This window comes from Parasteatoda tepidariorum, chromosome 9 (genome assembly GCF_043381705.1).
Source record: "Parasteatoda tepidariorum isolate YZ-2023 chromosome 9, CAS_Ptep_4.0, whole genome shotgun sequence".
In the NCBI taxonomy this organism is placed as follows: Eukaryota; Metazoa; Arthropoda; class Arachnida; order Araneae; family Theridiidae; genus Parasteatoda; species Parasteatoda tepidariorum.
Window position 1 is genome coordinate 57,569,926 of NC_092212.1, and position 27,143 is coordinate 57,597,068.

At 31.2% G+C, this 27,143-nt stretch overlaps 1 protein-coding gene across 2 annotated transcripts in view; it reads left to right on the forward strand.

Annotated features, from left to right (window-relative positions):
* The window catches only part of LOC107439409 (organic cation transporter protein-like), a 52,137-nt gene that overhangs the window by 17,862 nt on the left and 7,132 nt on the right, over positions 1–27,143 (forward strand). For both annotated transcript variants that reach the window (XM_016051997.3, XM_071185075.1), the window contains exons 5-11: positions 8,262–8,365; positions 12,489–12,643; positions 14,134–14,302; positions 15,981–16,128; positions 17,386–17,477; positions 20,019–20,233; positions 21,263–21,444. In XM_016051997.3, the coding sequence (XP_015907483.2) occupies positions 8,262–8,365; positions 12,489–12,643; positions 14,134–14,302; positions 15,981–16,128; positions 17,386–17,477; positions 20,019–20,233; positions 21,263–21,444 (1,065 nt within the window). The remainder of the gene's footprint in view (positions 1–8,261; positions 8,366–12,488; positions 12,644–14,133; positions 14,303–15,980; positions 16,129–17,385; positions 17,478–20,018; positions 20,234–21,262; positions 21,445–27,143) is intronic.

Below are 27,143 nucleotides of genomic sequence, written 5' to 3' on the forward strand. Positions count from 1 at the left end.
ACTTAAAGCTATATGCTTAATTCTCCCTTGGCGATGAATCATATTTAGAATCAAACAAAGAACCATCAGGAACTTTCTACATTTCCAAGTGGATAGGTTAAGTCTGAAAATAATGATTAGAATTGATTGTATACACAGGGCCAGCTCCAACTCCAAGGATTTCATATTATTAGCCAGTAAATTAGCCAATTATCAAAAGCATTCTTCAATTTTCGAAAGTCTTCTCCAAATGCTAATCTTAACAATTTTTTAATGATTAATTTTTCCCTTTAGAAAACTATTTTAAGGTAGTTTTTTTCAGGGTTATATTATTTATACCCAATTCTATTTGGTTATGCGACGCATCTACCGAAAATTGCTGTAATTGAATAAAAAATACTGATTTGTTTCAAAAAATTCATTTTTACGTAATTTTGAGGATCGAGCTAAATATAGATTTTTCTTTCTAGTGGAAAAAAATCATTCACCAATATTTTCGCGAAAGCACATTTTTATTCGCTAAAGCACAATTTTATGCGCCAAATTTACGATTTTATCGCATTTGGCGAGGTGGCGAATTCTTAGATTCATACCGATTAATAAAAATTTAGATTCATACCGATTAATAAAAAAATCAAAATTAGTAATTAAGTTGAACATTATAGTTTAAATTGAATTATATCATTGTATAAAAAAAGCAGATGTTTTATGAGTGAATGAAAAAAAATAGCTTCAGAATTTTTTCGAAGTTTAAAAAAAAATCTTTTTGAAAATTTTTTAGTGACGCATGCAATTAATATTTTAGCAGAGAAAATTCATTAAGACTGTTATTTTACTGTTCGAAATGAAGAAAAAGTGCATCTTTCAGAAAATGAAATACAGTTATCAATTCTTTTTGTCATTTTTTATTTGTATCAGTCCGCGTCTTCGTGCGTTGTTTTTATTATGAATTAAAATAATCGTTGATTATTTTGCTACAACATTTAGTTATGTGTAAATTTATGCTTCTTCTGTATGTAATATTTGGTAATTATTTCGAAACCAGAGTCTTATGAGCAAGGAAAATCACAAATAAATAAAATCGATGAAAGAAGCATTTGAATGAAGTGCGAATAAGTTCTGTCACTGATAAAATCATTTCGCTAATTGCATTTCTTCACCTTCAGTTGTTAAATAAATGAAAGCGTATTTATAAACAAAACCAAATAATCTAGTAAAATATAGAGAGTTTTTTTTCTGTTTTTCGTGTCCTTAACTTCAATTTATGACGTCGCAAAAATTTAACGTTTCAAATAAAACGTCAAGGGTGTAAGTCATGTTTTTCTCAATGATATTATTTATGTAACATCTGGAGCTGTTACGTTTATTCCTTTTAACGGACTGTCCACAAATGATGTCATACATTTTTCAAAACATTTTTGACGTCAAAGTATATGCCATGTTTTTCTTAATGGTCATACTTAAGTAACAGCAAGAGCATTGTTTCGTTTATTCTTTTTTAAAAAAAACTGTCCATAAATGATGTCATGCTTTTCGTTCTAAAAACATTTTCGACGTCAACTGTATGTCCTTTTTTTCAATGATATTAATTATGTAACACCATGAGTTATGTTACGCTTATTCCGTTTGATGGACTATCCACAAATCATGTCGCACATTTTTTATGCGTAATTTACGTCTAAGATATATGCCGTGTTTTTTCTAATGGTCTGAATTATGTAACAGCTAGAGCATTGTTACATTAATCATTTTAAAGAACTGTTCATAAATAACGTCAATTTATTTCAAAAAACATTTTCAACAACAACAGTAAAAGTCATGCTTTTTTTTCAATAGTATTAATTATGTAACACCAAGAACTATGTTACGCTTATTCCTTTTGATGGACTATCCACAAATGACGTCACAAATTTTTTTAATACATATTTGACTTCAAAGGTATATGCCATGTTTTTCGAATGGTCTGAATTATATAACAGCAAGAGCACTGAATTATGTTTAATCCTTTTAAATAACTGTGTTTTAATGTAATCTGAGAGTGCAGTAATAAAATATTTCGTTTTTTGATTTTATTTTGACCGGAATGTGTGATGCCTTACCTCTTGTTACTTACTTCCTCCCTTTTGTTACAAACTGTCAGCATTTCATGCCTTTGAACACATCATAATTTGTAAATGGCCCCCTGATAGCTACGAATCTGTAAGAGACGTAAATTGCGTATGGTTAAATATAATAAATTTTTAATCTTCAAGCAGCATTTAAGCTTTATTTCTATATTTTATATCTATTATTATAAATTTATAGAACGCATATTCCTGTCTTGAAATGGAATTATTTTTTCAATTGTTTTTTTTTTTAAAGTTCTCATTTTAAGTTCTTTACTATATTTGTTATGATGCACTTCGATTATTATGCCTTCAAGATATTAATTCAAGATATTGAAATTATATTTAATGATAAATGTATCGTTTAACTTAAACGTTTTGTTCTACTACTTATGATGAAAATATCTTATATGTGAAATTTTTGACTTCACGTATAAAGATAAATTAAACATATCATTTGGCAGTTTTGATTAAATGCTTAACTAAATATTATTATTTAATATTTTATTGAAAATGTAAAAAAAGCTACTCTGTAAAAAGTAAAATTATACTTTGGCATTTTTTGATTATTAAGAACAGTATAGTAATTATAATTTTTTTTTTAGATTTTTGGAATTATATTTGTACTAAAATATAAAATTTAAAAAAAAGTAGTTTGAATTTTTTTTCCATTTATATTCAAAAATTTGTCAATAGTTGAGTTTGTAAATTAAAGAAATTTCAATGATGAATAACTGTTCTTGGTAGATTTAAATAACTGCAAATAAGTGTAAGTTTGAAAAAGTATTGCTTGGAAACAAGCCGTGCTTGGAAAATTTGACCTTTAACGCACAAAAAAACACCGGAGTTTCATGCTATATCTTATAACTATAAGTTATTAAAATTGCTAAATATAATATTTATCACTTATTTTACCCTTAATTGATGCAAAATAATGAAAAAAGTATGAAAAATATGTTTAATGAAAATTCTGCGTCAAATAGATAAGAAACTAAAAATTTTTTTATAGTCTTCAACGCCCATTGGGGGTCAATACCATCCAAGTGGGGAACATAGGATTTAAAGGTTAAGTACGAAACACAAAGCATTTGAGTAATTTCAAAAGTTTTTTTTTTTTTTACTTTTTGTATTTGAGTCCATATATCAAAAGTTTTCTATGAAACTTTATTAAGAAAATTTTATACCTCCTCAGCATCCAATCTCAAGAATTTTCAAGTTCAGATTTTATATTTCGGTAAATATCTGTTATTAATTTTTATAAACTTCATTATCTAATTCTTGATGAAAACATTTTTCAAATAATTTTTTATCTCTATCAAACCGTCCAGTTTTAGGAACAGATATTTGCTTGTATATTTAGTATCCAGATAATGTTCTTAAAGCTCGTTATGGTTTGTGTAATGAAGATAAAAATAAATCATGTATATGTAATTGGATAAAAAAAGAAACATCAAACAATGTTCAATGACCGAATGATCACCTCTAAGTAAACTGTTACTTAATAAGGATTAGATAAAATTAATGGATATATTTTGCAATTTTTTATTCATTTCTTCCCCTGAACTTTTCAATCTTTGAATGAAAATAGACATCATCAAAAATCTATATTTATTCTGAAATTATGTGCTTGAAATATAGTTTTAAAATCTCTAACATCAAAGGTTATTAATCTACACTTAATTAACGTTAAAACGTTGCACTTAAATAACGTTAAATGTTAATGTCTTAGTCATTATTGTTGACTACTAAAGGGTTGTTGAACTTGTACCAAAACTTAGAATTAGCACTATCTTCAAACCAGCCGCCGGATGTAAAAAACAGACAAACAAAGAAAAAATTTAAAATTTTTATTTGTCGCATTGTTATTTATATTATAATAATTGGATGTTTTAATAATATATTGGTCCGTTTTCTTTTTACTTTTTGGCCAGTTTGAGTTTTTATCAATCATGTTAATATTTTAATTTTAAAGTTCGAATACTTTTTTAAAGGATTTTAGAATATATATTTTATTAGTCCCTTTTTTTTCTCCATATTACTTTTAGTTTTCTTCAAAACAAAATTTTCTTATTACTAGCGTAGAATCATTTTAAAGTTATTGTCTTTGTAGTAACTTTCATTAATTTCGGGATCATTATTTATTTTTGAATTATGAATGCAATCAAAATAGATTGCAATTGGGCCCTTTTTTTAAAGTGATGTATCAGGACAAATTAAATGGGAGATCACAGGATAAGAACAGTTTATGTCCATAAAATCCTGATTTGTAGAAAAATTGGTATAGCGCAAAGAAAGTAATTTTTTTTTAATTTTTTTTACAATACTATTCATTTTTGCCGTGTAGTTAATCGTGGGGCCAACTAGTTTTCACGTTATGATATCTCAAAACTTAAGTAATCCTCCAAATTGTAACAAACCGCTATCTAATCTTCCTTTTTGTGAGAAATGGACATAAGCCGATCTGCTAAGGCACTCCGACAGCAGTCAGTTCATGACAAAGTTGGGATCATGGAGTTTAAAACTCCACAATTTCAAAAACAACGGAATGGTGGCAGCAATGTAGTTATCATTGCGCACTAACCGGTACCTTAACCACTGAGCAATATCGGTTCACTTTCAAAATATTTCAGTTATTCTGTTATTGATCTCACAAAAAAAATCGTTATTTTTTGTTCTTTATTTAAATTTTGACTTTACCTTGTTTACTTCCAAGTCTTGTAACTGGCTGATGGGACGGATGGAATCAATTTCAACTAGAACGTCAAAAAATCGATAAAATAATTAATGCTATAACTCCGGGTACAATGTAACTGGCCTGTAAGTTTTATCTTACTATAAATCTACTGTTTTTATGCATTTTATAACCAGCGTTGAGCAGTCAACCCAATTCTGAAGTTACGACTTCCAACGTTCAACTCAGTATTCTTGTAATTTTGTACCCAATTCACAAGACAAGGGAACTCCTGAATCAAGCAATGGGACAAACTAACCTTTGGGGAGGACGCTTTGCTGCTGAACCACCACGACTTTAAATCTGCTGTTTTATTTTATTCTATTTAAACAGCCGAACTAATTCTGAGTTTACAACTATCAATGTTACAATCTGTAGCTTTATAATTTTGATCTCAACTAAGAAGACAACTCTATTATCAATATAGCTTTCATAGAACAAGAAATTTTTCTTTAATTTTGAGATTATTCCCTCGGTGACAGTGACCTTTTAGATATCAATAATAATCAACGAAAACTCAAGTTTTATATCTCAAGTCTTTGAGCTGACAAATATCTAATTATTAGTGGTCAAATATAGGAACGGAAGTGTCGAAGAGAATTATTTTTTTCTTCTTCTCTTATTAATATTTCGTTGACTGGCGTCATTTTTGACCTCCATTTGTTCATTAATTAATATCAGAATCTATTTAAAGATGTGAAAACTTATGATAGAATATTCTTTTCCAAAAACACGCATAATTAATTTTCATAAGAAGTCATTTCTGAATATGTAACCAGTTCCTTCCATGCAACTGTCGCAAATCGTAATCTTTGAATATAGAATATGAATAATAAACAAATACGGAGAATGATATATATATGTTAGTAAACAAATATGCTAATAAACAAATTAGGAGTTATAACCACAACTAAAATTGATAATGACTCTATTTTTATCATTCGAAACGGAATCGTATCAGTTTAACAAAACCAACCTTTATATTATAGATTAATTATAAGATGTATTATAGATTATATTATTAGAAGCAACGTAAATAAAATTAAACATTGCCTAACGTGTGTTTGCTCATGGGCACGATTTTTCAAAGATTGATATGTTTTATGGAATTTTGTTTCTTAACCCTTTAATGGGCCCTTTATTTCTAGTAATAGTAAATTAAAGTATTTTTGGAATTAAAATTGTTTTAAGAACAGTAATTGATGTAAAAAAACTCATTTAGTTTATAAAAATGCCATTTTTTTGGTGGTAAATATATTTAACATGACCTATTATGAACTTACTAACTTTTATTTTTCTTTATTTATAAAATAAATTCCTTAAATGCTACAAACTTCAAAAGTAATTATGCATTTTATAACTTTTATACGTTTTTTAAAAGTGACAAATGGTTACCAATTTTATTCAAACTCACTTCAAGAAAGCTGAAGTTATTGAAAAATGGAAACCTAAATTAAAAGTGGTAAAACGTGGTGGTAAGTATACTTACCACGGCCTTCAAAAGGGTTAATGGGATAAGTGACTTAGTGTGGGTATCTCGATATTGATTGGTTGTTGAAACGTGGTATTTGATTACGTTAGCAACTGTTTTTTCCATTCTAATTCGAGTAAGCTAAGCCCGTCAAGTATCAATTTTCCTAAATCATACATTTTATATTCTTACACAAAGATTATTGCACAAATATTTCAATTCTTTCACTATATATTTCTTACTTAACACAAATACAAGCATGAAGCCATGTAGAACATAAACAAACTAATTATGCATCGAAGTTGCTAGGTATACAAAACAACAATATATCACGGTTACAGTAAAATACACAAATAAATAATAAATCTAAGCTAAGTAAAAGACGCATGGGAGAAAGAATTATATTTTAATAAATTCGATATGTGATACAAAGCTGTATCAAATTAACTTCACGTTAATTAACATTCTAACTCACGTAAAGAAACTTAGCACAACTTTAACTCGTCAAATTGCTTATATGCGATAAGCTGACGCTGACGTTAGATACATGTGTTAGTATCCTTAGTCTTCTTCTTGAAGGGCAAGTACCCAATTCTTCTCGTTAAACTCAACAAATTATTAAAAGTTTTTCTGCTTGTGCTCGATAAATGAAAAAAGAATCGATATCTAGTTAATCAAAATGATGTAACAAAAATAAAAGATAGAAAAATCGATACATTGTTTCTAAGTCATTAAACATTGAATTTAACTTATACGCTAAAATGGTCCCGCATTGAACTGATCGTTAAGACACGGTTCCTAGCAGATCACCGAAGTCAAGCATCATTGGCTGCAGTCAGTGTGCGGGTGGGTGACCACTTGGATCAGTCTGCGTAGGGACCGAGGGTGTGCAGTATTGGTCCTAGTTAAACTGTGCAACCGTAAAGTGCTCGACTTTGCTTGCAGGTCGTTGGGCTACCGAAGCAGGGGTGCCATCCCCTCTGCAGAGGATCAAAATTGTGATGGTCTTCGGATCATCCTCAGGGATGTTTCCCAGACCGTCGCCAATAGCCCATTGTGCAGCTCTAGTGCGACGTAAAGTAACTACAACAATAACTACAACAACAATACGTTAAAATGATGAATAGAGTCTCACTAATACAGCCTCAATTTACAGCGTAACACAACCTTCAAAAATTTATACTTCGCCAAAGATAAAATGAAAATTTTAAAATTTATCTTACAGCACTTGTGAATATGAATCTAGTGCTTTTAATCCATTTGTGCCAGTCTCTTTATAAAATGTCTTTTTTCTTGCTTCAAAAAATAAAAACGTGGTAGCGAAAGTGTTTCATCATTAGGATTTATTTTTCGGAAACAAGATATCTTTATCCACCAAAAATGTCATATAACTTTTATCTTAATTACTTATTAAACCTTAATTTTCGAATATGAAATCCTAATTTATAAACCTTAATTTTCAATTACTTATTAAACCTTAATTTTCGAATATTAAATCCTAATTTATAAACCTTAATTTTCAATTACTTATTAAACCTTAATTTTAGTCAAGTTGGCATCTCTGTTGTTGTGGTAAACAAGTGTTTGTGATTCTCTATAACACACCTGCGAGCTATTACGTTTTTCAGAAAAGCTTTTATATAGTGACGGAAAAATAAAATTTGAATTGACTCCGAAAACAGTCTTTTCATTTATTCTTAGGCTATCATTCATAACATCTAATCAGTAATAAATCTTCAATATGTATGTTTAAATTATTTAAATACAATGATAGTTATAAACATTTAACATCAAATTTTTTAAAAACAAGAATCAAGCTTGAATGTATTATATAAATGTGGCTACCAGATTAATTGTAAAAACAAAAATCTTCCGGAAAATTCGAAAGATTAAGAAGATATATATAAGTGAGAAAAGGGTAAAAATATTTATATTTACTGTTTAATTAGTAAATGATTAACTTGTTTATTTTTAGTGGGATCTTGTTTGTGACCAGGAGTGGCTGGTTTCCATGTCTAAATCTGTTTTTATGGCTGGAAATATTTTGTCGAATTTCGCATTTGGACATATTTCTGATCAGTAAGTATTTTTAAAACTGTACTAACAAATTTTTGTATGAAACTATACTAACAAAAGTTCTTTGGACTCAATTAGTCACCCTAAGCAACCCTGGAATAAAGGTGTCCTCTCTTCTTATGTATCAAACTTCATCTATAATTTTTTTTCTTTTTATAAAATTCACTGACTGTTATGGACATATTGAATTGGCTAAGGCCATGTTTAGCTCAGGTTTACGAATAAAGTGAAGTGAAGAACGATAGTCATTGGGTTATACGACTACTAATGTTCAACTGCATAGTCTTGTAATTTTAAACCCAATTCGGAAGACAAGGGAACTCCTAGATCAAGTATTGGGAGAAATTTGCCTTCGTGGAGGACTTTTTGATGGAACCAACTCGCATTTGCGTTACATTGCGTCATCTCTTTTCTAAACACTACATAAAAATCAATTAAAGAAATTCATGTAACTACCACTAAACTTTAAAATAATTTAATTAAGAATATTTTTGTAATCTGATATTATTTTGTAATGAGATAATTATCCAACTATCGTAAAAGCATGTACTGTTATTTGAAATTAAGTCAATAGTGATTATGCTAGAGATTGATATACAAAGGTTGAGATGATCGGAGAAATTGAACTGCCAGACCAAAGTTTCCAACATTTCAGTTTTGTGAGATTTTTATTCAGTTAAATGTGGACTTTCATTTTAGAAATTTGAAACAGGGTATGGAGATCAAGTATATTGTACTCACGTCGAAATCGAAGCAAATGATCCTATTCAAAATTCTACGAAAAAACTTACAACCAGGATTTCTTTAACAGCTATTACTGTTTTGTTTAACGCGAAATCATAACTGCCAACAATCGGGGGTTCTGGGGCCGCGCACCGAAAATGATTGGGCTAGCAGACAATGAGAAAACGAGCATCTTTGCTCTGTAAAAAATAAATAAAGCAAAAAGAACGTAGTAGACCTGCTCTATAATATCCAAATGAAGTATGGAAAGCTGATGAGTGGTGAAATAATGCGCGGATGAGATGACCAGTGGATAAAATTGTGAGGTAACGCCCACATCGAAGGCTTAATCTTTCATTTTGTGTTTTTGTAGTTGCATATGAATAGGATATTAACGATTTTGGTAGTTATTGTGGAAAAGATCACAGCATTTGTGGGTGCAAGCAGTCTAAGGATGCATACCTGCCAACTTTTAATTCCTTCCATTATCATTTTTCCCAGTGGTATTAAAATGAAATTGAAACTTCAATTTTAAGCAAACAAATACGTTGCATTTGAAAAAACTTAAGTTGACAACCAGGATAGTAACGCATATTAATATCTGTGCTTAATTTTTGTAAGAATAGTGGTGATCAAAATCATTTAAAAATTAAGTTTATAAAAGAAAAAATAGTATAGATTTACAACCACTATAAATATGAAAAAAAAATCTTTCGGAAAATCCGGAAGAGTTGGCAGGTATGAGGACGGATATCTATGGAGAAATTTTATGTTGGAAGAATTGATTAAAATTTGCGGCGGTACTTTTTCAAAGAAATCGGTTTCTAAATTGTAGATAAATTTCAAGTTAAGTGGGGATTTTGAGGTCTCTGTGTATATTGGAGTTTCTAATATACCATCGATTTTGAGCAGTATTTTGTTTTTACAGCTGTTATTATTTTTTTTTTAAAAATGTGGTGGAATTATAGACCAAGCAGACTAGGAATATGTGACTGTAGGATGGTTCATTGTGGTTTACAGTGGTTTTTTGTTTGAGGCACTTTTGGTGTTCATAAATTTGTGTCTGGACTTGTAGAATATCGGCTTGAGGTAATATTTGAGAATTTTCTTCATTTACGGAAGTTTTCTACTTAACTTCTTGGCGGGAGAGTCAGATATGCATTCTCAGGGTGTCGATAATCAGGGTAAAAAAGATGAAACTGGCAGCCAAACTATTTTAATAGCAGTGTATTAGTGGGCGGGGTTGTAATAATAGTTTACTTTAGTCATATATGCATTCTCAGGGTGTCGATAATCAGGGTAAAAAAGATGAAACTGGCAGCCAAACTATTTTAATAGCAGTGTATTTGTGGGCGGGGTAGTAATAATTGTTTACTTTAGTCATATATGCATTCTCAGGGTGTCGATAATCAGGGTAAAAAAGATGAAACTGGCAGCCAAACTATTTTAATAGCAGTGTATTTGTGGGTGGGGTAGTAATAATAGTTTACTTTATTTTATTCACCACAGCTTAGTTCGAATTAAAAATTGTATAGTTACACTTTTAACACACAAGGATTGGATATGTTAGATTTAAGGTAAAGGTAAAAAAAGTCTGTCTAATTAGCTATGCCCAAACTTAAGCTACCGCTTTTTACTTTTCACTATTCTGATTCCTTACGACTGCATTTACATACCTGCCAACTTTTAATCCGTTCCATTATCATTTTCCCCAGTGGTATTAAAATGGAATTAAAATTTCAATTTTAAGCAAACAAATACGTTGCATTTGAAAAAACTTAAGTTGACAACCATGATAGTAACGCATATTTATAAATGTGCTTCATTTTTGTAAGAATAGTGGTGATCAAAATCATTTAAAAATTAAGTTTATAAAAGAAAAAATAGTATATATTTACTACCACTTTAAATATGAAAATAAAATCTTCCGGAAAATCCGGAAGAGTTGGCAGGTATGCATTTATGACTCGCCCGTCTCAAAAAGGTTAAGACACTAGTCTTCTATTTCATGGAGTAAGTCTTCGAGCTTTTGGAGTGCAATATTTCGGTTTCTAGATTTAATTATAATTCCTGTGTTATTGGCATAATATGATGTGTTGCTACTGCGGTCCCGTATATTGATCGGAAAGTCGTAGGAACAGATGATGTAAAGTATTGGTCCCAGGATACTAAAAGTTTGCAAGATGAAGTAAATAGGGATGAATAGTTTATAATTATGTATACAATGGTATTATATATCTTAGGATAAAAGTTCGAAGTGTGGTAAATCCTATATTTTACTTAAGAATTACCAAAGTAGCGTGATTAAATACGAAGTATGTTTTAATATGATTCCATTTCGGACTATTACGAAGCCTTTTCGGTAAAACCTGGGATTTACCAACGAGTTCCGGTAAAAGCTTGAAACGAGGGATTACTTATGATAGAATTTTAGATTCGCAGATATATTGGGCAGTTATTTTGCGACATGCCTGGCTAACTGGATATTTTCTATTTAGCCAAGTACTGTTTTACTAATTATAATCCACCCGTTTACCTAATATTCCATTAGGCTAATTTGAAAACGTGTCAAAAATTTCTCAATTAGCTTGAATTTGCTAAGGCTTATAAAATTAGTTTAGTATGCTTATTGCATTCGTCTAAAAATAAAATCACGCTAATTGAACAATAAATAATTGAATCTTTAATCAGACCAAAGGTAAGTGAGCTCATTGTTGTAAGCATAAAACCTGTCAGGCTGATTAGAAATTTATTTTCCTAAGAGCCTTGTGCATTGAAAAATGACGTCGGTAATTTGCAAAAAAGTTGGATTTTTTCAATTATCCTAAGATTCTAATATATAAGGGGGAATATGAAAAGTAATTAAGCTAACTTCTTATTAAATATTTAAAGAAATGTACTTTTATTTTTCAATTTCAAAAAAAATCGGAGATTAATATTTTGTATCATTAAATTAAGAGCAGGGATAGTCTGGTTGGTAGGACGTTAGACTCCTGTTCGTGAGTGCGTAAGTTCGAATTCTACCAGCCGATGAATCCCAATGTATTAAATGATATCTGGTGCATGCTAAATCTGTCGGGGACACGAAACCCTCCAAGTTGTAATAACAAATCAATACCTCTAGAGGTGTCGAATTGCCGATTGATCTTTCTCCGGTTCAGGTAAAACTACGATTTGTGTATGTATGAATGAATGAAGTATCAATGGGTTTTCCATGTAAAATGGGCTTTGACGTGAGTGACTGAAGTCATATTCTTGGCAATAGATGGCGCCAATGAAAAACAAGAAGCGCACCCGCTGCCCCTTAAAAATTCGTTTGGATTCCCATGGCAGACTTGCTGATATTAGCAAGTAGCATTTGTCAGTACAACAACATCATTAAATTAAATTTTTTTCATTCTAGATTAGGTAGAAGACCTGCTATTACTACATGTGCTTTCATTGCATTTACCTCTGCCATCATTCAGGCATTCTCAACTTCCTTCATCATGTTTATAGTTACTCGGTTTTTCTTGGCTCTCGGCATATCTGGTGTATACAACATTTCATTTGTTTTGTGTAAGTAATATTTAGTCATGATAACCAATTTTTGATTCACATTTAAGTGGTAGCAAATTTTATATAATGCATAAAATGCAGTTCCTTGTTCTATTTCCACTTTCACTTACGATTTTTATAACTGAAGATATAAATATTTGTTAATAAAAAAGATTTGTTCACTATCTATTGAAGTGAAGCTAAATTTATTAAATTGCGAATCAGTTTTGGGTGAAGTGAGAGCATAGAATAAAATTAGGTACATTATTTTACCATATTTTCAAATTATATATGTATGTAATGGTAGAATAAAAAATTATGTATGTAATGGTAGATAATTTTTTTTTAAAAAATTTTAATTTATTCTAATATTAATTCAAATCCATCGCTACCATTAGAAAAAATATTTTTTGAAACATTTTTTCTAATGGTAGAGACGAAAATTCCGTAGTCTTCTAATGGACAAACATTTTAACATTAATTCATTATCAGAGTTTTGTTGCATTTACCAAAAAAAATTTCTTGCCTAATTGGAACAAAAATAAATATACAACATTAATGTATTATGATATTGGATTATTTTGAATAGATATACATATATGTTCTGGAAACTTGAAATGATCGCAGAATACTATATATATATATATATATATCANTATATATATTATTCTGCGATCATTTCAAGTTTCCAGAACATATATGTATATCTGTTCCAGACACATATATGTTTTATTTTCTGTTTTTACATGTTACTTATTTTTACTTCTTGTGATCTATTTTATTTGTTGTTATTTTTATAAAAAAATTTTTTGAGTACTCCTCACACTATTGTATAAATATATTTTGCTTCGGCTTTATTGATACAATATCAGAAAGCACTCTGTTTTGCAGATATAATCGTGTGGGCTGAAGAAAAGATTATATCTTTTTTTTCCCGGTTTTTTAATTAAATATTCATCCTTTTTTTTTAAAAAACTGTTTGTTATTTTTTTACTTATTATTTCCCCCTTTTTTTTTCTTCATATGTCTATTATTTTTCTTTGTTTTATTCTTCATTTTGAACATAACCAACGTACCATGATAGCTTCTAGTTTAATGCGCAAACTCTTTCTACTCGTTCTTGGAGAGCTGAGAGTTGCGAGTTCGATTCTGGTCCTGAAAATCGGGGTTTGCTTGTCCGTAGTCAGATGATAAGCTATTATACTCATCACACTTAGAAAATACAGATTGAATATGATCCGCTAATTATAAGCAAGCATTTATTCTCGATATTTATTACCTGAAATTCTGCAGTCATATCAATCAACTTGAATTTTAAAATATTTCAGTAATAAATTAATAATTCTAGAGTTTCTTTTTGTTTTTTGGTAAAATTAAAAGTACTGTTTCGACTGGGTGGTCTGGCAAAAAGCCTGTTTTCAATAACAGTTAATACAGCAAATTTATTTTTCCGCTAAATTTCTTAATAATTGTAATGAATATTTAACATAATGCTTGTATTTTTATTCTAGTGATGGAAGTAATTGGAGCTGAACATAGATCATTTTACGGCATCGCAATTAACTTTGGTTGGTGTGTTGGATTTGTCAGTTTGCCCGGATTTGCTTTTGTTCTTAAAGATTGGTTTTGGATTCAGATAGCTCTAACAGCTCCCTGCGTCATACTCCTTGGAACTTGGTGGTAATTGATTTTTGTAGTTCAATTTCAAAATGTATCCGTCCTATTTTCTTAAAAAATTATAATAATCGTATTGTAACGACTTATAAGTAAAGATTGAAACGAATTGAACTTGTATAATATCTAAAACAACCTATTATTATTATTTGCAGAAGAAATTATAGCTCTTTTAATTATTAACCAAACTCACTCACATTATTAATACAAATCACTCTGTTAGAATAACAAATCTAAATCTAGCTGCATTCTATAAGCACACTATAAAAAATTTCGAATTAAATTCCGGTAAAAGGCATTGACGCTCGGAGTGCCGGTATTTTTATTGTCGATTCCACTTTTACCGTAAAATTTTATGAAGCAAATAATCTGATATATCATGATTTTTATACATAAGACTATTTACTGTGAATCCACTGCTATTAACCGATCAGAACCGATTAGTACTCTTCAACTAAACCATTCCAACAGTCAACAAACTCAAATATCTTGGATTAGCTCTCAATCGGAAATTTAACTCGAAAGATCATATACAGAATATTACAAACAAAGCATAAGCAGCCTACAAAGCTAACTCTACAACTCCAACACGCAATTGAAACTAAAACGTTTACGTTATACCTGCCTATGATCAGACCAATCTTAACTTATGCATCCCCTGCCTGGGCTAATATATCTCCAACTCTAGTTAACAAGCTTAATATATGCCAAAACAAAATTCTACGTAAATTTACCAAGACTCTATGGTTTATCCGTGAAAAAGAAACTCTTAGAGATTTCAAAATCGATATTATTTATCAATATATTGCCAATTAAATTCTAATGTTTTTGTTAAGGCATTGAAGTGTAAGGCCGGTAACTTCAATGATAAAAAATTCGAAAATCTGAGAGACGTCTCAACAAGAGCCATAGTAGCTTTCTGCTACTGTGACGCCTCCTTTTCGAAGTACCGAAATATGTAAATAACATCTGTTTATCACCTGTATATATATATATATATATATATATATATATCACAAAAACATCACCTTTTCTGATCATATTCATCTACTATTCAACTACATGATGTATTTTGTACATAGATAAGTTCTTCAAATAACTTTTTATTTTCTACTGTAGAATTTTTTTTTTAAATGTCAAATTATTTTTTACAAATTGCTCTTATTTTCATGGGAAAAGGGCTGAAAGCGACCCTAGTTGCCTCATTAATAAATTCAATTCAAGGAAAGTTATGTTGAAGACCAATATTTTCATCATGTATTTGTGTTCAGTTTGTGCTAATTCTTTGTAGTAAGAAAACAGTGTGGTTGCTTTTATTCTTTTCAAGCACTTTGCTTGAGTAACTAAGGAAAAATAAAAACAGCCTGCTCTAAACTATGTTTGGCCTCAATATGTCAGCATGAGGAAACAGCTTGCATATTCATATTTTCAGATACGATTTAAAGTTGAAGTAAAAACCAATATGTAATTTTAGGCGATAAATATAAACAACGCTATAAAAAAAGTAACTTGTTTTCTTATTAATTGATAAATTTAAACAACACTGATAAAAGAAACTTGTTTTCTTATTAATTGATAAATTTAAACAACACTGATGAAAGTAACTTTCTTTCTTATTAAGGGGGTAAATATAAACAACACTGATAAAAGTAATTTACTCTCTTAAAATATTATTCTCTATTAGGCTTTTACCGGAATCACCTCGTTGGCTGATGTTCAAAGGAAGAACAGAGGAAGCTCACAAGACACTGATGAAAGCCGCAAAGAGAAACGGAAAAAATCCTGCCGACATTGACAGTAAAATAAGGAAACTCATCTCAAAAGCTACAGAGGTAAAACTACATTTTTTTTCTACGCCATTTAAAAAATAGTGACTATTTCTACGGTAAGAAGTACTTAGAACCGCGATAGCACAATGGTTAAGGCACTCAGAATTAGGATTTTTATCACTGGTGGTGGCTTAGAAATAACCTAGCTACTGATAGATTGGTTGCATTTTTATCTGAGAAGTAATGGCCGCCGATGAGTAATGATGACCACATTGCAACTATCACGTTGTTCTGGAACCTTAACCGACACGATCCTCTTGGCCCTGAACTGGCTGCGATGGGAAGGATTGCTTAAGGAGTTCTATATTTATTTAATGTAAAAAACTATTTTTAATAGTTTCAAATGTTCAATTTACCGTTTTTATTAGTTAATATTAAAAGCGTGACAAAGATTCAGAAAATTATTCAAAGCAAAGGTCCTCAATCTGCACATAAGTTTAGAAATGGTGAAGTGAAATTTCAATATACACTAACTCTATTTACGACAATTTGGTTTAGGTTTTAAATATGTAAATAAAATTTTAAATGAATACATTGCAAATTTTGAAGATTGTTTGAATTCCAAAGAGTGTTTAAATTTGAGAGTCTTGATTTAAAAATGCAATAGACGCATCAGTTTGAAATATACAAACACTTCAAATGTAACATGCAAACCTTCTGTCAAAAACAAAATGTTCAAACATTGATAATTATGTGTTAAAGAGATATTTTTTTCTGTTAAAAATTAAATACTCGTAGATCGTACTACTTTTTAGTAACATATTCGTTCCAAAATAACAGATATCGGATTTTGCTAAAAAGAAATTTCTTCTTAGAATTCTTCAACAATGGCGGCATGCTTGTCAACTTTTACGTATTTGGAGGGAAATTTTATTTCTATATTTAAAGTGGTAGTAAAATATATATATTCCTTCTATATATTCTTCGCATATATAATCTATACATATGCGCATATATAATCTTTATATATGTAGTACCCACTATTTTTTAAAGCAATTTAACTATATATAATAATATGTAATACATAAGCTATTTCAAAATACAGCGTATGTTTTCTGCTTAAAAATGTAATTTAACTGCCACGGACAAAAATCTTCCCCGAAAGGAATTAAAAGTTGGTAGGTATGTGGTGGTATGTTTCCTAACTGCGAGGAAACAGAGGCGAAATATCTATTACAATATTAGTTTATCTTTAACTGTACCAATCAATAAATGAAACTGATACTATCATTGAAGTTTAATTTTATGATTTTATTTCAGGCAAAAGAGTCGGGGGAGTCAAATGGTAATTTTATTGACCTCTTTAAGAATCCTAGCCTTTGTAAAATGACACTGAATATTTACTTTCTATGGTAAGTTGAATTTCGAACTCACTGGAGATTTTTTTTTGTAGTGTATTCGTGAGAAATATAATCTTTGATCTTTCAAAAGTTAGTTAAAATATAACCCTTTTCTAAGAAAAAACAACAACAGTTAATAACCTTCATATTATGTTTTCTTTAACGCGTTGCAATGTAGAAAGATGTTGAATTTGAGTTGGAATCATTGCCTTAAGAATTCTAAATATATATCATTATATAAATAGAATACATAAGTAAATTTACTTAGTTTTTTATGCTTTTTCAGTGATATTTCCTAATTTTAGAAATATAAATCAGCAATGAATAAATGATAAGAGAGATGAAATGATATGAATTAAACTAAAATTACCACTACAGAGGATGTTCAAAGTTTTTTTTATCTAGAATATTGCAATAGCATAATGTGTTCGAGATGCATCTGGTATGTTTGAGAAAGTAAGCCATTCCAGGAAGCATTGATTTAATGTGTGTTTTCTGGTTCCTAGCCAAACGTCAAAACATCTTCTGTGAAGTATTGGTTGTACATGTGCAATATGTGGGGAGAATAAAATTGAACTTAAAATGATGTAGAATGTTTTTTGTTAATGGTCCTTATACACTCACTCTCAATAGCTGATCTGAATTGTTGTTTTCCGGAAGCTAATCTGAATTAAAGAAGCTGCAACTGGTTGCATTGGTGGAGGAATGCATGCAAAAGTGTTGAATAACAGACATTCGCGGCTTCGTGTCAATATGCAAAACAAGAAGTAGTATATGAAGCTGGCTTTGTGAAGCTTTATGGGAGTTGCATTTAACACGTTCACGCCGGTAAAAGGGAATATACTTGTACGGGAAAAGAGTAAATACTGGTAGAAGAACTATTTCAATATTAGACAATATTCGGGAGGAGTTAATCTATTCTCAACAATAACAATTCACTGTAAGGAAATTTATCACGGCGAAGACGCAATTCAATATAAAAATTGCATCCGTTAAAAACAATTGGTAGTTATAGATTTTTATTATTCCCGGAAAAAAACTGAAATTTATTGTTACCAGTTTTTACTCCGGTGCGCTGCCAAGATGAGACAACCCAGCGTGAACGTGTTGAAGAAGCTGCAACTGGTTGCAATGATAGAAGAATGCAAAACTGTTGAATATCACAGCTTCGTGCCGATATGCAAAACAAGTACTAGTATATGAAGCTGGCTTTGCGAAGCTTGACAGGAATGGCATTTACATACCTGCCAACTCTTCCGGATTTTCCGGAAGATTTTATTTTCATATTTAAAGTGGTAGTAAGTATATACTATTTTTCCTTTTATAAACTTAATTTTTTAGATGATTTTGATCACCACTATTCTTACAAAAATTAAGCACATATATTAATATGCGTTACTATCATGGTTGTTAACTTAAGTTGTCTCAAATACAACGTATTTGTTTGCTTAAAATTGAAGTTTTAATTCCATTTTAATACCACTGAGAAAAATGATAATGGAAGGGATTAAAAGTTCGCAGGTATGCATTTAAGTGTGAATGAAAATTGTTCTGAATATCCTTAATTTTTTTTAAAAGCTAGACTCGTTTCTATGGCTTTCAAAAGAAGATAGGAAGATTCTGAGGACTCGCATTTAGATGAGCGCATTAAAGCACTCTATCACATATGTTACTTTTTTCTTCGGCCTACATCATTAAGCCATTTCAAGACGAAGGAAACATTTCCAAATCAGTCAAGCATTTGTCGAAAGATATATGACCGTTTGTGGTACTAAGATGTAGGATGAAGTCCTAGACACCATTATCAAATTGTACGCAGCAGCTATTCGCCTGGCTCTCATCCCAATGAAAGACAACGTCATCTTCATAAAGCTGCCATCGTTAACGACTATCTTGAGTGAAGGATTGCGTGTTTTATACGATCGGCTATGTTTGGAGTCGTTCATCTTTAATCCAATTGAAAATCTTTTAGATGCTCTCGGCCGAGCTTTGTGTGCACGTTTCCCACTTTCAACCACTCTCACATATTTGAAAATGACACATGACTCTCACATGAGGAATGATATCTGGACTCAGAAGTGATTGACCACCACGTAACAAACATGAAAAAACGTGTACCGTGTATGTAAATTAGAGTTCCAATTTACCCTATTACTGAGATTTTTGTTGTTTATTTTAATTTTAAATATCCTTTTAATATGGAGGCTAGTAAGATGTCAACGTAGAATTTATGATAAAAATTCAGTGCTGTTTTCCGCCCTGTATGTAATTCTTTGTTTTGTTTCAAGAATAAACATACTTACTACTACTTTCCTGAAGCGTTTCTTGTCAATTAAAGTAGTACATTTTTTTCTTCAAATTTCTGCTCTGTGCTTAACTTTTCAAAGTGAATCCATATTACGTATAATTTTAAACCTCCTTTTGCCACCCCAGAAAGTGTTTGAGTTTTATTCGTTCTTTTTCTATGCCTGCTTTACACTTTGTACAGTGCAATTAATGTTTTTTTTCTTCCAAACAGATAAAATGCCCTACAAAAAATTTCTTTACTTTCAGGTTCGTAAATTCCATAATTTATTACGGATTGTCGTATAACACCAACGAATTGGCTGGCAATCCTTTCGTCAATTTTGCTGTATCTGGTGCAGTGGAATTCCCAGCCTATTTTTGCACAATGTTTGTAATTACTTCGCTCGGAAGAAGAAACCCAGTAGCTGGTGCTATGATAATCGGAGGAATTGCCTGTCTTCTTATGTACCCTCTGCCTACAGGTAAATCATGACTAATCAAGAAAAGATAATGGAATCAATCTTTTTAAAATGCTCATATTGCATCAGATTTATTAAAATCTTTATTTTCTCCTTTAATATCTATCTCAATTCGTGGATATTATGTTGAAAGGTGTTTACTCAATAGTTTTCAAGCTCGAGTTGGTCAATTAAAAGCTGGAGGGACCGTTCGAAATTATATTTTAATGCAATTTTATTTTATGAATATGAATGAAATTCGTATTCACATCAGGCATTAAGTTGCTTCAGGTATAGATTCATCTTTTCAAAATAATTTTAGGCAACTATATTTATTTATTTCGTCAAGGGGGGGGGGCAAAAGAATGGAATCACACACGTTTCCTGAGTAGGTCAAGTTAGAGCTTATCAAGTTATAAATTGATAACCTAACCTACTATAAGTTATACTATAGTACAATTTATCAAGTTGGCATCATTTTATTTGGCTAGACTGCCTAGAGTCTTCTTCTGAAATCTGCTCCACTGCTTTCTACTTTTGACAATTGTGTGCCAGTTACTGTGCTGGTATGCAAGGAAGTCAGTTTTCGCCAAATTCATCCGCCAAATTTCAATCTTTGTATACTCTTTCTTTTGATTGTAAGCGGTTTATGAAAAAGAATTTTTTTAATGTGGTATCATCATCCATTCTAATTACGTGAGCCGTCCAGTTCATCTTGTTTATTTTGGGGAACTTTACAATAAGGAACGCTCTATAGTCTTTGCAATATCTGTCCTTTTATCAGTTTTATAAATTTAAAGTAAAAAAGTTCTAAGCTCAACAGTATTGCAGAATCCGACAGAATACACCAATACGTGTAGAGTAAGTTTTGTTCTCTAATTAAAAAACAATATAAGATATTTTCTTCTAACTTTTTTTCACTAATTAAAATTTACTTTACTTAAATTCAACTTAAAGTTTCTGATGTACAATTATTAATATTTCAAAATGAAAAGACGATTTGAACTTATATCCACCTCATACTTACGAAAAAAAATATTTTTCTCTTTTCAGAACCTACGTGGTTAATTACTGTTGTCTCTATGGTTGGAAAATTTTGTATTACGTGTTCTTTTGCTACAATATACGTCTACACTTCAGAACTTTTTCCAACTGTTGTTAGGAATCTCGGACTGGGAACAGCCTCCATGTTTTCCAGGTTTGGATCCCTCATCGCTCCTTTCGCACGCGAACTTGTAAGTGAAAATAATAATTTTTTTGCAACAAGTATTCCTTTTTATTATGAAGTAAAAAATATAATGTTTTATTACAGTACTCCTTTTATTAAGGAGTATACTTTTATGTAACAAATACTCCTTTTATAACGAAGTAAGGAGTATAATTTTTTATAACAAGTGTACATTTTATAATGAAGTAAAAAGTGCAACTTAGTATAATAAGTGCTCCTTTTATTACGAAATAAATAGTATAATAGTAAGCAATATGATAGTATAGTAGTAAAATTTTAATAAGTATTATTTTTAATAAGTATTACTTTTATTATAAAGTAAAAAAAAGTTGATATAAAAAATCTTCCTATTAATACGAAGAAAATGGTTAATTTTTTATGAGAGTACCTTTTATTACGAAGTAAAAATCGTGTTTTTTGTAAAAAGTATTTTTTTAACTGTAATTAAAAGTTTTATCCTGATATTTAGGTGGTATCAGACTTTAAAAATATTTTTCTTTATTTTAATAAATAAATTGAAAAAATGTGTGAAGCTACTGCAATTAACAAACTCAAATGCATCATATCACTCAATAAAATTGATTATAAAACAGAGTATGAGACAAACAGAGATGCCAACTGCTCCGGACACGCCAAAATAATTAAGCAAAACGGTAAATAACTACAAAGTAAATTTTGCAAATATTTGACTATTTTTGCTTGCTTTTTAAAAGGTATAGCACGACATAAGTATCTTTCTTCTTTTCTTTATTTAAACAAAACTGGGTACCTAGGCCACTCAGCGGCCCCTACCCCATTCATCATGAAAATTATATACAGTGAATAAAACATTTTGAATTATGTAACAATGTGGTAACAATATAATGAAGTAACCATGATTAGAAGTATGTACAAACTTGATCGGAGATTTACATTAATTGCCATTGAAAAATGAATACAGCCATGATTAGATGGACTACATAAATTTTATAATGTGGTGAATTATATAAGCCTACGAATTATTTAGAAATAGTGGTGGATAAAAATCTATTAAATTGAATTTATTAAACGAAGAATCACAATTGATAAACTACCACTTTAAAATGCATATTTGCTGTCCGGAGCAAGTTGGCATATCTGGACAGAGGCATTAGTTGAAAGTTTTGGTTAGAATAAAGACAAAACAATGGAAGAGAGATACTTGAAATATTGTCTACAAATAAACGCATCCTCCTTATAAAGGCTACTGTTATCCAGGATTGCTTCAGCGAATATTTTTACCAAATTTATATATTTTCCCAACCCTTTTGCCCACTTATGAATCACATTAATAGAGCCGCGAAGGCACTGAGGATAGAGAGTTCACCTTCCAATGAGGTGAACCGGGTTCAAATCCCAGTGATAGCTGGCCGAAACGAATTCCACATCCTGCTTGCACCGACCACAGTGCTGACGTGAAATAACCTCAGTGGTAGACGGATAGTGAGTTAGAGTCCCCTTGTAGCCAGACAAACCTTGGGAGGTTCTCGTGATCTTCCTCTCCATGTAACGCAAATACGCGTTAGTTCCTTTAAAAAGTCTTCCACGAAGGCGAGTTTCTCCTAATACTTGATCCAGGAGTTTCTTTGTCTTCTGGATTGGGTTCAAAGTAACAAAGCTACGGAGTTGAACATTAGTAGTCGTAAACCCAAAAATTGGGTCGGTTGCTCATCGACGGTTATAAAATAAAATAAAATCACATTAATTGGATATTAATAGTGGTGGCTCAGAGGATTGAGCGTTCGCCTCCTAATGTGGCGACCCAGGTTCAAATTCCAGCTGTGGACGGTTGGGATAAATTATTCTCTCAGCTCGCACCGATCACAGTGCTGACGTGAAATATTCTCAATAGTAAACGGATCATGGGTAGGATCTCTTTGCCGTCTGGACAACTGAGGGAGGTTTTCGCGGTTTTCCTCTCCTTTTAATTCAAATGTGGGTTAGTTCCATCAAAAAGTCATCCACGAAGGCTAGTTAGTGCCAATATTTGATCCCTTGTCTTCAGCGTTGTGTTCTAAATTACAAGAAAGCTGATAGTCGCCAGCTTAATATTGGATCGGATAATCAACGCCAGATATAAAATAAAATAAAATGTATGAAATAAACTAAAAATATATGTAAAATAAAATAAAATCACATTAATAGAGCCTATCTGCGTTGCTGTGAAGCACTTACTTGTGACTAAAGGTCATCCAATATTGTCATGCCAGAGGCAACAATTTTGATTACATCTATTATGGAAAATTAAGAAAAAAAAACTGATTATTTCTTGATTTACACTTTCAATAATCAATTTTAGAATTCTTACCTTCGAAACGGAACAATTTGCAACAAATACCTTTGTTATGCATCCTTTTAATCCTTTCGGGATGGGCGAGTCATAAATGAATTCGTAAGGAATCAGTATCATGATGGTAAAAAATAAAAAGCGGTAGCTTAAGTTTGGGTATAGCTAATTTGACAGATTTATTTTTGGTTTTACATTAAATCTAACACATCCAATCCATCTGTGATAAAAGTGTAACTATACGATTTTTAATTCGAACTAAGTAGTGGGTGAATTAAATTACTATTATTTCCCCGCCCACAAATAAACTGCTATAAAAATAGTTTTCCTTCCAGTTTTATATTTTTCCCCTGATTATCGCCACCCTGAGAATGCATATATGACTCGTCAGTCTGAAGGAGGTTAATTACGTAGTTGATATACTCGTATCGTAACTTATGTTTAACCTTTTGGTTCCTTTACTTACTTTATTTAAAAACAACTGGGCACCTGGGCCGCTGCGCGGCCCCTATCCCATTCATCATGAAATTACAACAATGAGGTAAAAACATTTTGAATATAAGCAGTCGTTGTGGTAGCTTTACAATAATATTACCATGATTAGAGAAAATACAAACTTGAACAGAGATATTCACAGTAATTGCCATGAAAATATGTACAGAAAATATAACGTTGATTTGAAAAAATTACAACTTGAACAAAGATTTTTACATTAATTGCCATAAATATGTACAGAAAATTGAATATGAGCATTAATAAATGATGATTATGTATATACAAAAGTCGTGATTCAAGAACGTGATGATTTAACATAAATTTTCGACAAGCCTTAGTGGCGCCATCTAGTATGCTCAACTTTAATTTGAAAGGGCAGTATGCAGTATTTATTTATAATCTGTATGGAAAATTAGAGTTCTGAATAATAATAAGAGTTCAAATAAAAGTTTAAATCAGGTAAAAAAAAAAGATGTTACTGTGCAAGAGTGGCTTCCCCCATAATCCTTTGAAACAGTTGAAGCACTTCTTGATTTTTTAAAAGTTCTTGCAATTCTTTAATTATTGTAACCAGCCTTTGAGCAAGTCCTGTTATTGTTGGTGGTATGGCACGTGTTCCCCTCCTGCGGGGACGGGCTCTGCACCCCGTGTAGTTGGCTGTATGAGAGTCTCCGCAGTTGCTGCACTTAGGTTGTGTATTTTCATCTTTTTGGCACTCGTATGATCGGTGTTTGGCGGCGCACTTTACACATCTTGATGGTGAATTACATGATCTTTGACTGTCGCCAAATTCTTGGCAGTTGTAACACTGGATTGGATTTTGCCCGCCTCGGAACCTTTCAATACTGACCGGGATACTTTGTATATTGGTGATAGAGAAAATTTGTCGATTAACATCTGTTTCTGTGAGAATTGTAAGAAAAAGTGAGAGGAGCCTGTAGGTCCCGCACACTTTTCTCTTAAACTGAATTATCTTTTGCGTTATGATGTCTGACTTCGCCAGTTGCGGGGAGATATGATCAGGACAGAATCCAACTGGAAGACCACGAATAAGAGCTTTTATATGCTTAATTGGTTGAACTTTTGCTGGAGTTGTGGGAGGATCTACAGTTGAACTGGAATCCTCCTTGGGTGGGGCTACGTCAGTATCAGATATAGATTCAGATGGTTGTAAGGAGGTGGCGGTATCTATCGGTGAAAAAAGTTTACTATTCGTGGTCATGATTAGATTTGCTTCAGCTTTTTTGACATTATTTTTCTTTTTCTTCTTCTTTTTTTTCTTCTTCTTTCATGTTCTGCAATATTTTTGGTTGAGCTTTCTGAATCTGTGGTTGACTCATTCCCCGTCTGTTTCAAAAGTTGGCCTCCTTCATAAGTTTTCATATCAATGACATCAATTGGTGTTGTCGGTATTTCGGGCCTATTTGGCACAGGCATGAGAAACTGCTCCAATTGATTTAGTTTCTCAAGTAGTTCTTTATTTTTCCTTTCATCTTCTTTAATTCTTCTTTCCATGTCTGCTAACTCTTTAGCCATTTTGGTTTCAAAGTCCGAGCATTCCTGATCCGACGTTGAGCCACGTGCAGGTCTTTCAGTCAGCCGCTTTCCACCACGTCCGTGGTGGTGATACGTAGCCATTGTTGCGTGATTGCAAATATTAATTTCAGCAGTGATGTTAACGTAAATTGAAAGCTACTATATCGGGCAGAATCGTTTAACTTAACTTGCATCTACTTATACTCTTAAGTTAACTCAGAATTAGGAAACATACATGATTGCAAGAGTATGAAATAGGTATTACTCACTCAAAAGACACCAATGAAAATCCGAAAGTTCTACGACCTCCTAAAAGCATAAATTGTTCTTCCACATCACATCAGAGCATCAGAAGCCGCTAAAAGTGTCTCACGGCGTTGATTGACGATCAACCTTTTGGTTCCTATTTTAAATTCCGAACAAAGTGGAAACAATCAAATTAAAAACCTGGTAGTAAGTTTTTGATGAAAAGTGTTATTTTTTTATTGTTAAATAGTTACCATTATAACCCGACACCTTCACAAAATGCTTTGTCATTTATAAGAAGTGGTAGTTAGTTATCAATGCAGTATCTCTTTCTGCAAAATATTTTATTCACCATTTTTTATTTATTGGTAAAAAATGCACGACGAGTCTCACTCGTCAAATGTACCCAAAGGGTTAATTCTTGTCTTGAAATTTGAGCTGGGCACCTGGGTCGTGCAGCGGCCCTTATCCCATCCATCATGTTTCTGTTATATTTGCGGTAGAACTTTAAAGTTAGCAGTTCATGTGGTAGCTGTTATTGGGATTCAAACACCTTGCTTGAGTAAATAATAATAATGAAAATTATAAGAACTATACTTACCTTGAACTATGGGTGGCTTTGAATGTTGCTAAGAGTTAATACTTAGTGAATTTAATTCATTAATAGTAGTATAATTTACTTGTACATAACTGAATCGGAAGTTATTTATGATCCTAACTTCTTGTAAAAATATACTGATATATGAAGGGACAATAATATCGAACAAAGTGTAGCAATTTTTAATTTTGATCAGGGAGAATGTTAATTATGTGAAAATTTTTTATAAAAATAATTCCTATAAAAGGAAATTTTTTTTACCACTTTTCAATTTAAATGTTAGTTATCATTATTAATAAAATTTATTCAATTACTTATTATAAATTCGTAAAAGATTCAAATTAAATAATTGCCAACGTAATTTGGTTTGGCGTTATGTGAAATAAAAATGGAATGAGGAATTTAGTATTTCTGAAATGGTAATAGTACAGAGATGCCAACTTGCTCCGGACAGCAAATAAATATTTTTAAGTGGTAGTTTATAAATTGTGATTCTTGGTTTAATAAATTCAATTTAGCAGATTTT